This window comes from Ascaphus truei, chromosome 2 (assembly GCF_040206685.1).
Source record: "Ascaphus truei isolate aAscTru1 chromosome 2, aAscTru1.hap1, whole genome shotgun sequence".
NCBI classification, from domain to species: domain Eukaryota; kingdom Metazoa; phylum Chordata; class Amphibia; order Anura; family Ascaphidae; genus Ascaphus; species Ascaphus truei.
The window spans coordinates 380,346,150-380,363,078 of record NC_134484.1 but is presented as its reverse complement, the minus strand read 5'-3'; the positions used below and the strand labels follow the sequence as shown (position 1 = coordinate 380,363,078).

General features: G+C 41.1%; 1 protein-coding gene across 1 annotated transcript in view; it reads left to right on the top strand.

Moving 5' to 3' along the window:
- The window catches only part of DNAH11 (dynein axonemal heavy chain 11), a 323,392-nt gene that overhangs the window by 271,842 nt on the left and 34,621 nt on the right, over positions 1 to 16,929 (top strand). The window contains exons 70-74 of the mRNA XM_075587148.1: positions 468 to 608; positions 1,135 to 1,305; positions 1,954 to 2,076; positions 7,852 to 8,045; positions 8,538 to 8,686. Of these exons, the coding sequence (XP_075443263.1) occupies positions 468 to 608; positions 1,135 to 1,305; positions 1,954 to 2,076; positions 7,852 to 8,045; positions 8,538 to 8,686 (778 nt within the window). The remainder of the gene's footprint in view (positions 1 to 467; positions 609 to 1,134; positions 1,306 to 1,953; positions 2,077 to 7,851; positions 8,046 to 8,537; positions 8,687 to 16,929) is intronic.

The window sequence follows — 16,929 nt, the reverse complement described above, 5'->3', positions numbered from 1 at the left end:
ACCCCTATTTTATCATATTTTTTTTAACAAATTGCATCATCCATAATAACAAGTTAATATTGTCCTCTTGCCTTCCTAAAAATATGCCAGCATTTCTATTGGCTTTAATAACTTTGCAAACCACATCTCTACCACCAGGCTGACTTTAAAAAATAAATGAATTTGACATTTGAAGTCGGGGAGTCTCATGGTAGATTACGATATTCCTATAATTGATTGAATTGGGGGTATTTCAGCTGGCTCTATAGCAATGTCTCACACAGATGTAATTGTCACTGTTGATAGGTTCTCTGTCTAGAAATGTCATGTTAGGCATTTTTAAATAACTAAGGGAAAAGGCAACCAATACATCAATGAAATAGTAATATGTGTTAAAGTAAACCCACCACGCAGTATATTAACAGTCATTATGATTATGATATTATTATGGTGTATTTTGTTGTGTTAATGTGATCGTCATTGAACAGGTGGTTGAAGCCAAAGAGAATGAAGTAAAAATTAATGAAGCCAGAGAGCATTACAGACCTGCAGCAGCAAGAGCATCTCTTCTGTATTTTGTGATGAGTGATCTCAGTAAAATCAATCCCATGTATAAGTTCTCACTAAAGGTAATTATATATTTTCTTATCTAACAGTAAAGGCACAAGTATTACAGAGTTATGTAGCACCCAACAATATATTCAACAAAGATGTAATCGGATGTTATAATGCATATATATATTTTTTTAATTTGCAATTAAATATTACGTATATGAGCATAGTGTTATTCAATCCTCTAGAAAACAGTAAAACAGTTTATTTCCCCTTTTCTTCATTATACAATACAAAATACACACTAATATTATATAAATGTCCTATGTGGTGCTAAGCTGGAAGGATGTAAGACCAGTAATCTTTAACTGCAGTGTGGTTGAATTTATTAACTTCTAGTGCTTCATACTTACAGTACATAGATAATTTTTATGCTGAAAGATATAAGAATGCACATATTATAAAGCATTTAATAATACATTATCTTTAGTGTGCATTCATACAGTTTATCACCCATTAGTTGTAATAGGGCACAGGAATCTACTGTGCAGAAGTATATTACATGTATTCTGTCAACTCAAACTCATTTCTCATGTCACATAGGCTTTCAATAAAGTTTTTCATAAAGCTATAGGACGAGCAGAGCAGTCAGAAGATGTCGACGAGAGAGTCGCCAACCTAACAGAATGTATCACATACTCTGCGTTCCTATACACCAGCCAGGGACTTTTTGAGAAGGACAAGCTTACGTTTATTTCCCAAACGGCATTTCAGGTAAAGAATAGTGTTTTATTGTGTGTTATAGTATACATACATTAGAAACTTCTTCCTGTGCAACATAATTACATAATGAAAGGAAATATAATAATTTGTTATTATTGTTACGTTTACAAAATATGGCATTAGCTTAACTGTGGCTCGGAATTATGAAAATTATTTGATCAATCCGCACTACCTGCATGGAAATGAATAGACAACTCCTGCCATTTGTTGTTACACCATTGTGGTTTTACTGATGCAAGTTTTCCAGTGTTCTTCAAAAACAACCCTTTTGGGAGCTGACTGTTACACGTGTACTTCCACTGCAAACTGAGCTTAGCCTGCTCATGCCACTTAATACTGTGTATGATTTGGAGTTGAGTGCACAGGCCTATAACACATTATGGGAAGGTAGAATGATTTTGACTGTCTGATACAGTAGCTGCACTCTTGCTGAGGACTTGGATCATTCTCATGATTCCATGTATAATTGCAACTTAGCATGTATTTTGAAGATACCGTAGATGACAGGTTTGTTGCAAAGTCAGTGTACTTCTCATATATTAAATATTATCCTCTTCGTCTTTCCGGGGAAATCAGAAATTGAAAGTCTACTGTTCTCAAATTTTTCTCTGACCATCTTTTATTTATTTCCCCGCCAAGATTCTGCTAAAACGTAAGGAAATTGATGATTTGGAATTAGATGTTCTACTACGATTCCCTATTGAATATACATACAAAAGTCCTGTTGACTTTTTGACTGGCCAGTCTTGGAGTGCTATTAAGGTAAGTCAAGAAAGTACGACACTTTACAAAATATTAGTTTGCTGCATGGACAATGTATAGTTTCTCAAAAATACACATTGTGAAATCTTTGTCAAAGGAACATGATATACTGAACCATCCAATGGCAAGTCACATTACAGCTACAGATAAGCCAACTCTTACCACAAGCTTGTCAATTTGGTGAATTTTCAACATTCTCCAAGTTTAGTGAGTATTTTTGACAAACATACTGGCAAATTTTTATCAACTGTTAAATTTATTTTCATAAATTTATTGAGAATATACCCCTTTTTAAATCTGCAAAACAAGATTGTGTTGTACTTTTACTTTTGCAAAGCAAACTTGAGCAGGTTTGCACATCTCATCAAAGCCCTCCTTTTGAATCCTCTGATATCTACGTGCCTTAAAATTAAAGAGAATATTCTATTTTCTGAATAAGAGAATTTATGATCTAATTTTTTATTTAATGACGAAATATTGCACATAGTTTGGAGATCCATAAGCCCTCATTGTCAAACTTTTGCAAAGAAAGAAAATGTGTTTTTGTATTCATTTTTATTTTGTTTTCAATTGTACAGAATGGAAAGTTGCTGATCTCACACTCCAATTCAGTGTTCACATTGTATAATGCTTTAAATGTTGATGTATTTTTTTGGTTTACACATGATAGCAGGATTTGAATATTGCAGTTTTTATCTGGTTAAAAAAAAAATAGGGTTAGACAGCTCACACTACTGTGAAAAGCATTCCCCTCAACCAATTCTCTCTGCAAACCCTGAATAGGCCCTAGCATTACAATGCAGCAAAACATTTTGACAAGGAAATGGCACACGACTGCTGTTTAGTCTACACACACTCACTTGGCTCACAACAGCTTCATGCAACATTACCTACCTCTGTGATAATGAACCTGCTATGTATCTCAACTTTGTTCTTTCTTGTGGCCTCATGGAAATGTTAATTTCTCTATTCGCTACAAACTCCTCCCCCCTGGCCCACACCCAACATCACCATACACCCTGGATTACTCAGAAGCCTTGCACTATCTACTGAATGTTGGTGGAGAACCGTAAAAACTAGCACACCAACCACTGCTCACTCTAATGGCAAACATCCCAAATTTACAACTTGCAAACAACTACTCAAATTTCTACTCATACTATTACTCTCTTTAGCAGGTGATATTGAACTTAACTGAATTATCTCCTTAAATCCCAGCAGAATCTAATCCTCTGGCATCCTTCCTGACATTTTCAATGATCATACAATAGTGTACTGTCTAAGGAAAATTAAACCACCCCAATCAAGCCCTAAAGTTCTCCACACTAGAACGTTTAGAAACTTTAACCCACAACAGTTTATGGATGACCTTACCAACTGCCTTGGTACCGAATCGACTTAATTCCCAACCCTGATTATGCGCTCTACTTTTTCCAATCCGAGTTCTTAAAACTCTGTGATACCCATGCTCCACTACGCAGAATAAAGGTACGGGGGCCCAACTTCCGTGGGTTACAACTGACCTTATAGATCTCTACCATTTCAGGGATGCCTCGTGGGAAAGCTACAAAGTAACTGGCACTAACAAGGATCTTAATCACTACAGATGCCTGCGGAATATGTGCACAAGGCAAACAAGGCATGCAAAAGCACAATATTACTCTGACGATTGTCACCAGAATACATCAAACCCAGCTAACTTCTGGAAGGTTATCCATAATCTTTTCCAGCCTTCTAGCCATCAACAACCAAGTAATATCACTAGGAGGATATGACTCTGACAAATTTCACTGACATTGCAAATGCATTCAATAATTACTTTGTGGGGTGTGCTACTAACTTATTAGCAAAACGCAACCCAAACCACAAACATGAATCTCATTCTGAGAGTACCCCTATAGCCCCACCCTCTGCCAACACTGCTCACAATTTTCAATTTGTCCCAGTATCCAAAGAGGAGACTACACAAGTGCTCCTCAAATTAAAACTAAGCAGCCCATGTGGACCTGACTTACTGCAATCTAAGTTCCTAAGACTTGGTGCCCCCAGCCATTGCCAAACCAATTGCTTCCATAGTCAACTCTATTTTGTCTGCAGGCCATATCCCCAAGACCTGGAAAACTGCCAAAGTTGTCCCAATCTTCAAAAGTGGGGACAAAAATACTGTCTCAAACTACAGGCCAATCTCTCTTCTCCCAATACTATCCAAAGTCATGGGAAAATGTGTTCACTCCCAATGAAGCGATTACTAAACCAAGACAAATTTCCCTAGCCAATTCCAATCTGGCTTTCGCCCTAAACACTCCACGGTAACTACCCTGCTAAAAGTTTGCAATGAAATTCAGTGTGGAATGGAACTGGGAGAACTCACTGGTGCAATATTCCTAGATTTTGCAAAGGCTTTTGATACAGTTGATCATGTTATCTTGCTTAACAAACTCCAGTGCTCTGGAATAGGGAAGCATGCTTTAAACTGATTTCATTCCTACCTATCAGGTAGATCTCAACATGTGTCTATCTCTGGCTCTAACACAACCCCTTGGATATCATCTGTGGTGTTATCATCTGTGGTTTCCCACAGGGCTCTGTTCTGGGGCCCCTACTCTTGTCAGTGTTCATCAATGATCTTCCTACAGCTTGTAAGGGAGCTTCAAAACACATGTATGCAGATGACACAATCTTATATGCACACAGCCCTTGCCTCTCCACCCTTGAACACATACTTAAATCTGACTTTTTGAGACTTGAAGATTGGTTTTCCCAAAAAAACTGTTTTTAAACACTGACAAGACTGTAACAATGGTATTTGGAACCAAGGCTAAATTTTAAAGCTTCCAATGACTGAGTTCCAGATCAGAACCAATGCTAATACCACCCTAACTTCTGTTATTAGTTGTAAATACTTGGGCATATGGTTTGACTCCCATTTAACATTTGGGATGCACATTGATACCCTGAAATCCAAAACCTATGCCAAACTAGGTGTAGTTTATAGGAACAAATCCTCTCTAAGACTGCTGGTCAGAAAGCGTATCGCACAGCAGATGCTAATGCCAATTAACGATTATGGGGACATAGTATATGGCTCGGCACCCCAAACCTACATTAGCAAACTTGATACCCTGTACAATTCAATATGCCGTTTTGTTCTTCAATGCAACAACACACATCACTGCGAAATGCTCAAAAAAATAGATTGGGCATCACTTGAGTCTAGGCACAAAGTTCATCTCTCCTGTCTTGCCTTCAAATACTTTCTGGGCAAGCTACCCATCTACCTGATCAAGCTCCTCACCCCTACCACATGCAGCACTTATCTGAGATCTGACTCCAAAAGACTGTTCATGGTCTCAAGGTTCAGCAAAGTATCTGGCCGCTCCTCCTTCCCTTACCGTGCACCCCAAAACTGGAACAATCTACCAGAGACTCTCACAGCCACCACCAGTCTAAGTTCGTTCAAAACAAAAGCTGTCTCACATTTTAATCTGGTCTGTAACTGTTACATACGACTATAATACATATTATCTCTAACTGTGCATGCAATGTCTTGTATATAATGTATACCCTGTTCACTTATGTAACTATGTATTTGTAACCATGTATTATTTATCATCTTAACTCTATACCCAGGACATACTTGAAAACGAGAGGTAACTCTCAATGTATTACTTCATGGTAAAACATTTTATAAATAAAATAAATAAAAATAAATAGATTGATCTGTCCTATAGATTATAATTGAACACTGTAATAGACTATAGTGGAATTCTCCTTTAGACTGTTATTGAATAATGCAATGTCCCTTCCCTTCTAGCTTGAAATGCAATGAACCTGAATTTCTCCTACTGTAGTGCTGACGAGTATTCTAAAACAAATCTGGGGCAATCACCAACAAGACCCAGGTACATCCTGGGTACATGCTGGGTAAATGCTGCAACATTTCCCTGACATTTCTGCTGACAGACTAATGGCCCATCGGATTAACAGCGGGGCTCCCTGGCTGTCCCATTCAAACTGAATGGGACTGCCAGGGACCCCTGCTGTGATAATCCGATGAGCCATAAATCTCTGCAGAAATGTCACTGAAATGTTTGCAGCATGTACCCAGCATGTACCCAGCATGTACCTGGATCTTGTTGGTGATAGCCCCAGATTTTCCAAGGCAAGTTTAAGGCACATTTTAAAATACTCGTCGGCGCACCTGTACATAAATATAGTTTTCTGTTGTAGTAATAAATACATATTTTTTTCTACATGGCACCTGCATTGCTCCATGTTATAAATGTGGTTTATTTATGAAAGTCTGATGGGGTTATACATTAAACTGTGATAGTCTTGATTGGGGCACTATCACAAGAACATTTCCATTAAAGAAGGGTGGTTTCTATGCAATGTGCCCCAACATGGAATATCACAGATCAATGAATAAGTCCATAGGGGTTTATGAAATGTAAACTTTATGGACACATTGGTGTGATACTGGAAAACTTTTAAGTGTAAAACAATTTAGCAGTTTTCAGCATATTTAACATAACCCCTTTATGCCATTGTGCCATGCTAGGCATTCATTTGAAGTGCTTGGTGGGCACTAGTATTTCTTAAATAGGGTGACAGCTGGCATAGCTCAATGCTCAGATGGGATAGACCATCATGATGCTTTCTAATCATGTCCCCTCAAATGAAAACTATTTAAAACAGTTCATACTTTTATAACTCAGAAGTATTGTAATTACCAGTGCAACTATAAGAAGATCGTTATTAAATAAATTACTTTTCTGAGCATGTATCAAACCCACGGCTGGTGAAAAGGTCTGAAATAGATTTGTTTGCAAGAAAATACTGGTCCTTTTGCTAAGCAATGTGTCAACTAAAATACCAGAAGAAACACTTCCTAAGTAACCACATAGGGTGACATCTGGGAGAACAAGTGTATTTAACTATCATCCATGCCCATCCCTAAAGAGACTCCACCAAATATCATGTTTAAAAAGTAGGTTTGTTTGTTTATACTTATCAATACAAGTGGCTACTTTAGCAGGATTAACCCATCTTTACATTACCACTTTCACGTGTTTGTGTTCTGTGAAGAATTGTTATTTTGGTGTTCTACAGTTCAGCTCTCTGTTTAATTATGGCTTCATAGTTACTTTGCAAACAAAGATCTTCCTGTATATTTTATAATCCATAAACATTCTTAGCACTTAAGAGATTAGATACAAATTGCACTGACAGTCCAAAGCAAGTATTTGATAAATGTTTACAAAACGATTGTAAAATACTTATACTGTACTTGTCTATTTTTTTATTTATTTTTTTCAAAAAGGTGACAATACACCTACAAAGAATGCCATTAGTTCACTTTGGTCCCAGGTGGAAATATCTGGTCAAATAAATAATGGTTCACTTTTTATTATGGAAAGTTTTCTATTGGATCCCTGCACTCCATAAAACATATACCCATGGTTCAGACAATCCTCAATGACAATGTAACTGATATAACTGCCATGTGTAAGCACACATTGGAGGTTCAGTAAATACTGTACCAGAAAACAAATGAAAAAGGATTGATGTTTTGTTTTCTATTGTAACTTCCCTCGGTTAAATAAATCCACAAGAGGAATGCTATTGTTATCTAAAATGCCCAAATGCATGTCAGATAAGATCAGTTACTCCATCTCCGTAGATTCATACTGTCCCTCTTCCTGTGATAGTGCTATAACAGTGAAATAATCCCTCAGATTCTATGTTCTGTTCCCATAATATGGCGCATTGTAGATGATTGCTACATTGGATGAATTCAGAGGTTTAGACAGAGATGTTGAAGGATCGGCGAAGCGCTGGAAAAAGTTGGTTGAATCAGAAAGCCCAGAGAACGAGAGATTTCCACAGGAGTGGAAAAACAAGACTTCTTTACAAAAACTAATTGTATTAAGAGCACTACGTCCAGACAGAATGACCTATGCAATCAGGTAACGTTTTTCCATTTACCATATTATTTCCGATATCTCCTTTACCTTCTCATTTTATATCCCTATCTTTTTTCATACCTTAAGTTCTTTCTGTTATTCGACCCTGGTCCCTTTCTCTCTTTGTATTGCATTTATATATTCTTTTTACCACAATATTCACTATTTCTGCTTTCTCCTTTACTTCTTTTCTATATTGTGTAGAAACGGGCACGTAAAACGAGTTGACATGGAAGGAATACTTTTGCGCTGCCTCCTTAATCTTTGTAAGGCTAAGGCCCAGCAAACTGGTTAGGTGTTGGGCTAAGGATTATAAACACTGAATGACCAATAACTATTTCGGAATCTCCCTTAGCTCACCAGAGGCAACGTCACAATTAACCAGAACCATTTTTTTCATAGGCAACATGTGGTTTACTCAAGGACTGCCTGTAGAAGGCCTTAAATAGTTTCATGTTATTCAAATACATGTTGTAAACTATTAAATCTCAACAGAAATTTTGTGGAGGAAAAGCTTGGGTCAAAATATGTAGAGGACGCTCGACCGGATTTGGCAAAATCATACGAAGAAACCAGCCAAGCCACGCCATTGTTTTTCATCTTATCCCCAGGAGTTGACCCTTTGAAAGATGTGGAATCACTGGGTAAGTTCCATGTGAACTAATATTGTAGAGTAAATGAGTACTTCAGTATCAGGTGATACCTCTTTTTATTTGGACTAACAATTGATATTTATAAGACAAGCTTTCGAGAGTTCTCTCTCTTCCTCAGGTCAGCAATACTGATTTACAAAGATTCCAGGAGCTTAACACAGATGTAAAAAAAAAAAGAAAAACAAGATAGCCATCTAAGGCAGATGATAGAGAAGAAATAAACAGGGCAATAAATGGATGAAAAGGACAGAGAGTCACAGGACTATATATCCATCAGCACTGTGCAATAGGGATGGGGATGCAGGGGAGGGGAGAGGAGGTTAATTGTAAAATTCAGAGAGGCAGTGAGACACATTACAAAAAAAATTATGGTAGTGGATTAAAAACCCCACTACAGCATTAAGTCCTCTTGTTTTGTTTAGGGGGTTATATGAACCAATAAAAGCATTTAGAACATGATACAATAGTATCATCTTTTTACTCTGAACACCAACAACTTTTTGGACAAAACATGGATTATACCTAACGACATATTATCAGCTCAAATACTAAAACCAATCATTGTCTTAAACAGGACATCCTGATTAATTTTGGTAAGAGATAACAGTACAAAATATAAGCAAATGAGATGAAAGGTGCCATCCCACGCAAAATGAAATATCCATACAGTATCAACTACACACATTGCAATTAATGCACCATCCTATTCACAAAGTTCATAAACCCTGTGCTTTTTACAGAAAACAATAAGGGGGAAAATAAATTCCTTCCCGACTCCAAATATTGGCAATAAGATTACTCCCTGGATCAACATCCTTCTCATGTTTACTTATTTGGTATAGCCCTGTATACATTTCCTTTCTAAAAAGATGTCCAACTTTTTTTTGAAGATATCTATTGTATCTGCCATCACAGTCTCCATAGGTAATGAATTGCATATTTTAACTCAAACCTTAAGGGAGGACTCCGTGTTGTTTGTAATGCCCTTGCGATGAATACTGCTTCTGAAAGCTCCTTGTATTGTCCCCGAGTATATTTGTATATAGTGTGACAGAGCCACTGACTCAGTAGGCTGGAACAGTGAATGGAGAGATGCTGCAGCCAGTTCAGAGTGTTAATCTCCTCAGACAGAGAAAGCACAGCTGAAGACTGATTAAACAGGGGCTGAACTCATCAGGGAAACAAGTGCTTTAAAAAGCAGGAAGTTGCTCACACAAGGGGAGCTTGTTTTTCCACGTGAGGGTGGAGAGAATTCTCTCGGCTGGGAACCCGTGTTGCTCTGGTCCCCCAGTCCTGCGAGGAGCTTTGCTGCTGGGACCAGCTGGGACCCCAACCCAGGATAAAGATAAAGATTGCTGCGAGCTGGACACAGCCTGCTCCCCGGAACCGTGTTCCTGTTGGAGCTGCATTACAGATAAGACTTTGTTATGATACTTATTGGTTATACTTTATGGAGCACATGTTTTGGGCATAACCAGATTAGCTGGCTGCCCTGTTAGTAAGGGTTCAAGAAGTGAGTTAGTTTCCCTAACGAGAACAGGCTTTATTTTCTAGAAAGTAGTTTCTTAAAGGGACAGTGCACCCGTACTTATTTTTGTTGTGGCTAATAAACCACTATAGTTTAACGTTTCCCATCGTGTCTAGCGTCTTACTGACCCCGCCGCGAGGCCGTTCTTCCACAGGTGGTGTCAGAAGTGGGATGCTACGCCTCTGGGGGTCAGTAGATGAAAATGTGTTGAGACACTGAACTCAAGCAGAAAAAAAAATGGTTTTTGCTGAAGCATGGAAGTTACAGCTAGCAAGCGCTGAGTGTAAAGTTTGCCCCATCGGGTATGAAAGGATTGCTGTGTAAAGCTAATGCCTTTTGCTGAAGCGAGTGAATTTGCAGCTAGCAAGTGCTGTGTGTAAAATTTGCCCTGTCTGGTATAAAAGAAAGTGAAAATGAATTTTGGCAAAGATGTTTGTCACGATGACATCAACTTTTATCAACACATTTATATTTCTGGGTACTTGATTGAACAGAACAAGTTGCAAAATAAATTGTGATTTATTTCCTTAATAGACAAACACACGACATCTGCAGAATACACTTAAAACCACACTCACTGGGATCAGGAAACGAAATAAATTGTCCTTTGAACGAAAGAAATTGTCCTTTGCTTGCCCGTGCAAGAAATGCAGCCTTAGTTTTAAAAGTCCTGTGGTTATGTGGTTATTAACCCCTTCACTCCTGGACTGGTTGCTGCTGTACTGGAACAAAGTCTTGCATCTTTACATCATGGATTAAAATTCAGGAATCACACTGGGAAATACCTGGGAAGCCACAGTAATAGACTGGCCAAAGCTATCTTTAACATGTGGATCCAATCCCCTCGTGGGAACAAAAAAAAACCACGAATAGCCAAGTGACCCACAGTTCATAAGACCGGTCAAAAGGGCTGTCCGGTGGGCAGGGCGCATGGGTCAGGATGACGCCCATGCCACTTAGCATACCTGGGCTACACCCATTTCTTGGGGCCACTGTGTCTGGTCTCTGACTTAGAGGTGTCACTAGCCTGACATCTGCTGTGCATCAGTATGCCAGTATTGTATACATTATGGGCCTCTGGGTATTGTCATAATTGACACTCTTTTAGACAGGGGGACTCTAAATCTGTGGGAGCCTTTTGAGGCTGCATCATAAAAATAATTACAACCCTTTCAGGCTTGGTCATAAAAATACCGAAGCTCATTCACCCATATCACAGCTGGATGTCCAAGTAATTCCTGCTTAGACTTACAAAAAAATACCTCCTGCCTTACATTTAAGATCTTCTATCATGTGTTGGTTAGAGGGTATGGCAAGCAATGCATCTTGTCTTTTACCCTCGCAGACAGGGAATGGCCTGCACATGGGGAATAAAAATGGCAGGGACAGGGCAACAACAGTAATGCATGGCAAATCAGGTATTAACCCTGTCCTCCCCGTCACAATGTTGCCCTAAGAAGAACCCAGAAGGTTCAAAGATTGTAAAGCACGTACAACTTACGTGTGTTGTGCAAAGTCTGCCTCGTCGGGTGTGGGAAAAAAAAACAAACAAAAAAAAGGGTTTTTTAAAATGGCCGCCGTCAAGTGTCAGTTTTGCAATGTACATAACCATACAAAACAGTGTCCCTTCAGGCCATATGATGATTATGATGACGATGCATATGTGGCCCCGAGAAGAGAGACGACCCCGCAGATGAAAGCTGCAAAAATGACCTGTGTCCAGAGCGCATGACCCCATAACCTTGGAGTCGGTGACCAGGAGTTCGGAGCCGTGCCGGCTAGAAGGAAACCAGGTGACTTTCTAAAGGATTCAATATGCTGGGCCTGTCACGAACCAGGACAACAGGCGTCAGCTAGGCACCGAGATGTGCTGCAGACCGGAGTGATGGGCAGAATTGTCACAGGAACGGTGGCAAAGGAAAAGGAGGAGCAAAGGGAAGCTGAATCCTTGATCCAGGAAAAGGAGGCCTTAATTTCTGCACTCCAAACTGCCCACCGTGATTATGATGTCTTGCAGGAACAATTAAATAGGGAGCGAGAAGCGAACGCCGAGGTACATAGGTGCATACTCCCAGCTATACAAGAGTATGAGGCTTTAAAGAAAACAGAGCGTCTCTTATGGAGTGAGTTGGAGGAGCTGGCGACAAGTTTGGATAAGGCCAACACCGCAATTGGTACCATGGAATCAGAGAGAACAAGTCCTGACTGGAGACTATGCTATCAGATGTCCTAGAGAGATGTTCAAAACTTCATCAAAGACTTGGAAGTTTCTCACCAAGAGGCTTGCGCGCTCAAAACAGAGCTGGAGCTCTCACGCCAGGAGGGCCACTGTCTAACTACAGAGCTGGGTACTTTGAAGAAAGCCAATGAGACGGTCCTAAGGGATATAGAGACTGTGAAAATGGAGAATATAAACCTGAAGGAAGAGGTTTTAAACCTGACTGGTCAGGTCAGTGATGGGACTGAAGTTTCACCAAGCACAGAACATGAAGACGCAATTGACGCAAGTAAAATGAGAAGTACAGGCTGCACTGCAGAATGCAGAGAAAATGCTGGAAAAAGAATGCCTCGCCCTGGAGCAACTGAAAGTCACGATGTGCGCCTCAAGAGCATCGCTGGAGGCGGAGCTTAGAAGCCAGGTGACTCTGTGTGAGAGGGAACATGAGAAGATCCAAAGACTGAAGTAAGAGCTGGAGAACCAGAGGGACAGCGCCATTCCAATGAGTCAGTATACCAAGGAGAAAGACGCCTGGAAAACAGAAGCAGCAGCGAACCTAGCGACAAAAACTGCAGAACTCCAAAAGATGAAGGAGGCGCTGATGCGAACCCAGAGCAAGCACCGGGAAGAGTTGCATATGCAGATGGCTGAGCGCGTGATACAGCGCGCCAAGAGGGAGGAGGTGTCCGTCTGTCAGGTGGCCTGCCTGACATTGCACCATGAAACCGAGATGGCTGATATCCACAAGCGGCTGGACTACACGACCAATGAGGGGGCCCGGCTATAGCTGGAGCTGGACAAGGTCCGGGAGGAGCACCAGCAGCTGTAGGTCCAGAATAAAGAAAGAGAGACAGATTTAAGCCTTGCTCTGAGTCTGCTAGGAGACGTAGAATCGCGACTCAATTCTAACGAAGAGGAACTAGCAGCCGCACTGAGTGAAAGAAGAAAGGCAGAAGGACTGCTTCAAGACCTGCGGAAGAACCTGGAGTCTGAGTGTGCTGGCCGCAAGATGGCGGAGAAACAAAAGTGTGACCTAGGCAAGGAGCTCGAGGTTCTGAAGATTAAGCGGGACGCTACGTTGGACTCTACTGCTGCCCAGCAGGAGGTTTCTCAGATGAAGCTGGAGGAAAAGCTTACAACCCCAAGACAGATGTTTGGGTCACTGAAGCAGTCCAGGAAAAGGTGGCGGTAGAGCTAAAGCAAGGGAGGTGCTCCAGGAAGCAGGACCGTGATACCGTTACAGTACTACAGTCTACTTTCCACAAGGCACAGAAGGAGAAGGCCAAGTGGCGATGCAGTAGCACAGTAAGAATCCAATCATACTACAGTGCCCAGGGGACACAAAGTGGATTCCTTGCCATGAGGGCAGCCACTGTGAAGAGACAGTCGCGAATGAGATGGAAGTGTGCCTGTGATCCTAAGAAGCGAAAGACCGCACAGATTGTCCAGCGACTCTCTCAACAGAGTAAGTTAAAGAGTCAACACAGAAAGGCCCAAGCCTATGAGTCTGCTGACGGTAAAAGAGAGGTGCCATGGGGTGCACTTCGGGTTAATAAGAATCCCGACCCAGTTGAAGTACTAAAGATAAATATTGTGGAACCAAACACTGAAGGTACGCTGATGGAGAAAGGTCCAAAAGCCATCACCACTAAAACAGAGTTGCTGTCATCACAAGAGAAGGCCAAACAGTCACTGGCGAGTGTATGCAATGAGCTGACCGAGGTCAAGGGTCTTCTACAGCGTAAGGGAGACTCTGAGCACGAGAGAACGATGCATCTTCAGGATTTGCAGATCAAGGTCACAATGTGGCGTAGAGTCCAGGCAGAGAGAGCCAATAGACAGCAGGATGCTCAGGAACCTTTGCAAGAAGAGACACAACAAAAGCAGAGCATCAATCTTAAACTGGCACAACACAAGGAGATAGTGAGGTACCAGTCCTCAAGCCCAGATGGCCTGGTAATTACCCCAAAAAGAAAATGCCTAAATTGGAAGGCAAGACAAAAAAAGGGGGAGGGAAGGGCCGACGTCAGACATTTTCGACAAAGATGCTGGTGCACGGGAATGGTGCACGGGCCGCTCCACAGGACAATGTTTTGCTGGGGAGAGGGATATGTGACAGAGTCACTGACTCAGTAGGCTGGAACAGTGAATGGCAGAGTAGAGGATGATGATGGATCGCACAGCCACGAAGATCCAAATGCCAGTGGAACCGGAGGATATAAAATAAAAGTGCACACTCCAATATGGCAATAGGTCTGGTTTATTGCGGGTAGGTAGAGTAACAGGACAAACACGAACGCACCTACACGTTTCGTGCACAGGGCACTTTATCAAGGTGACAAAATAACACACTGCTGCTTGATTTATACTCACCTGAGTTGTCCTCCGCACTACCGGGTGTGACGTCATCCGCCCGCGTCTCAGAAGAGCGACTCTTCCGAGACGCGGGCTGATGACGTCACACCCGGTAGTGCGGAGGAAAACTCAGGTGAGTATAAATCAAGCAGCAGTGTGTTATTTTGTCACCTTGATAAAGAGCCCTGTGCACGAAACGCGTAGGTGCATTCGTGTTTGTCCTGTTACTCTACCTACCCGCAATAAACCAGACCTATTGCCATTTTGGAGTGTGCACTTTTATTTTATATCCTCCGGTTCCACTGGGATTTGGATCTTCGTGGCTGTGTGATCCATCATCATCCTCTACTCTGCTGTCTACCTACCTGGATGGGCTGCACGCCCTGGATGTCTGGATGCCCACCCAAGCACTCAGGTAAAGGGCCGCAGTGCCCTATCATATATATATATGCATACCTGTGCTTGTGCATCGTGATATTGCTTATTTGGTTGGGTGTATACTGTGTTTAAGCTGTGGAGGTCAAGTGGACCCCACTAGACACTTAACCCTTCCTATGTACACGCAATTACTACTTAAGGACTTTCCTTTGTCATCCTGATTATCTATATATGCTGTGAATGGAATTCTTTCCAATTTTGGATGCACCACATCTCTTCTACCTGGAACAGTGAATGGAGAGATGCTGCAGCCAGTTCAGAGTGTTAATCTCCTCAGACAGAGAAAGCACAGCTGAAGACTGATTAAACAGGGGCTGAACTCATCAGGGAAACAAGTGCTTTAAAAAGCAGGAAGTTGCTCACACAAGGGGAGCTTGTTTTTCCACGTGAGGGTGGAGAGAATTCTCCCGGCTGGGAAGCCGTAGCTGTTGCTCTTGTCCCCCAGTCCTGCGAGGAGCTTTGCTGCTGGGACCAGCTGGGACCCCAACCCAGGATAAAGATAAAGATTGCTGCGAGCTGGACACAGCCTGCTCCCCGGAACCGTGTTCCTGTTGGAGCTGCATTACAGATAAGACTTTGTTATGATACTTATTGGTTATACTTTGTGGAGCACATGTTTTGGGCATAACCAGTTTAGCTGGCTGCCCTGTTAGTAAGGGTTCAAGAAGTGAGTTAGTTTCCCTAACGGGAACAGGCTTTATTTTCTAGAAAGTAGTTTCTTAAAGAGACAGTGCACCCGTACTTATTTTTGTTGTGGCTAATAAACCACTATAGTTTAACGTTTCCCATCGTGTCTAGTGTCTTACTGACCCCGCCGGGAGGCCGTCCTGCCACAATAGTTATCATATCCCCTCTTAGACGCCTCTTTTCTAATGTAAACAAATCTAATTTAGCTAGCCTTTACTCATAAATCATATTATACATCCCCTTTATTAACATGGTGGCTCTTCTCTGCACTCTCTATCTCTAGTTCCATAATGTATTTTCTATGGAGTGGTGCCCAAAATTGTACTCCGTATTCAAGGTGTGGTCTTACTAATGCTTTATAAAGTTGTATAATTATGTTTACTTCTCTTCCATCCATTGCCCATTTAATGCAAGATAAGATCTTGTTTGCCTTTGCAGCTACTGCATGACTTTGGGCACTATTGCTTAGCCTGCTGTCTACAAGCATTCCTAAATCCTTCTCCATGAAGAATTCTCCTAATTTGTCCTCATTTCATTTGTAAATTGCCTGTTTATTCTGGTTTCCCAAAGTCATAACCTAACATTTATATGTATTAAACCTAATCTGCCATTTACCTGCCAAAGTTTCCAGTGTATCCAAGTCCTTCTGCAGAGAAATTACATCCTTCTCGGATTCTACTACCTTACACAATTTAGTGTCATCAGCAAAGATGGAGACTTTGCTATTTGTGCCAACCTCAAGTTCATGAATAGACAAGTTAAAAAGCAGGGGTCCCAATACCAATTCTTGAGATACTCCACTCACAACTTTAGCCCAACCTGAAAAAGTTAAATTTATGACAACCCTCTGTTGTCTATCCTTCAACCAGTTTTCAATCCAGGTGCAAATATTTGTACTGAGTCCAATTTGCTTTATTTTATACACTAACCTCTTTTGTGGAACTGTATCAAAAGCCTTTGCTAAATCTAAGTACTGTAGACCACATCAACTGCATTACACTTGTCTAA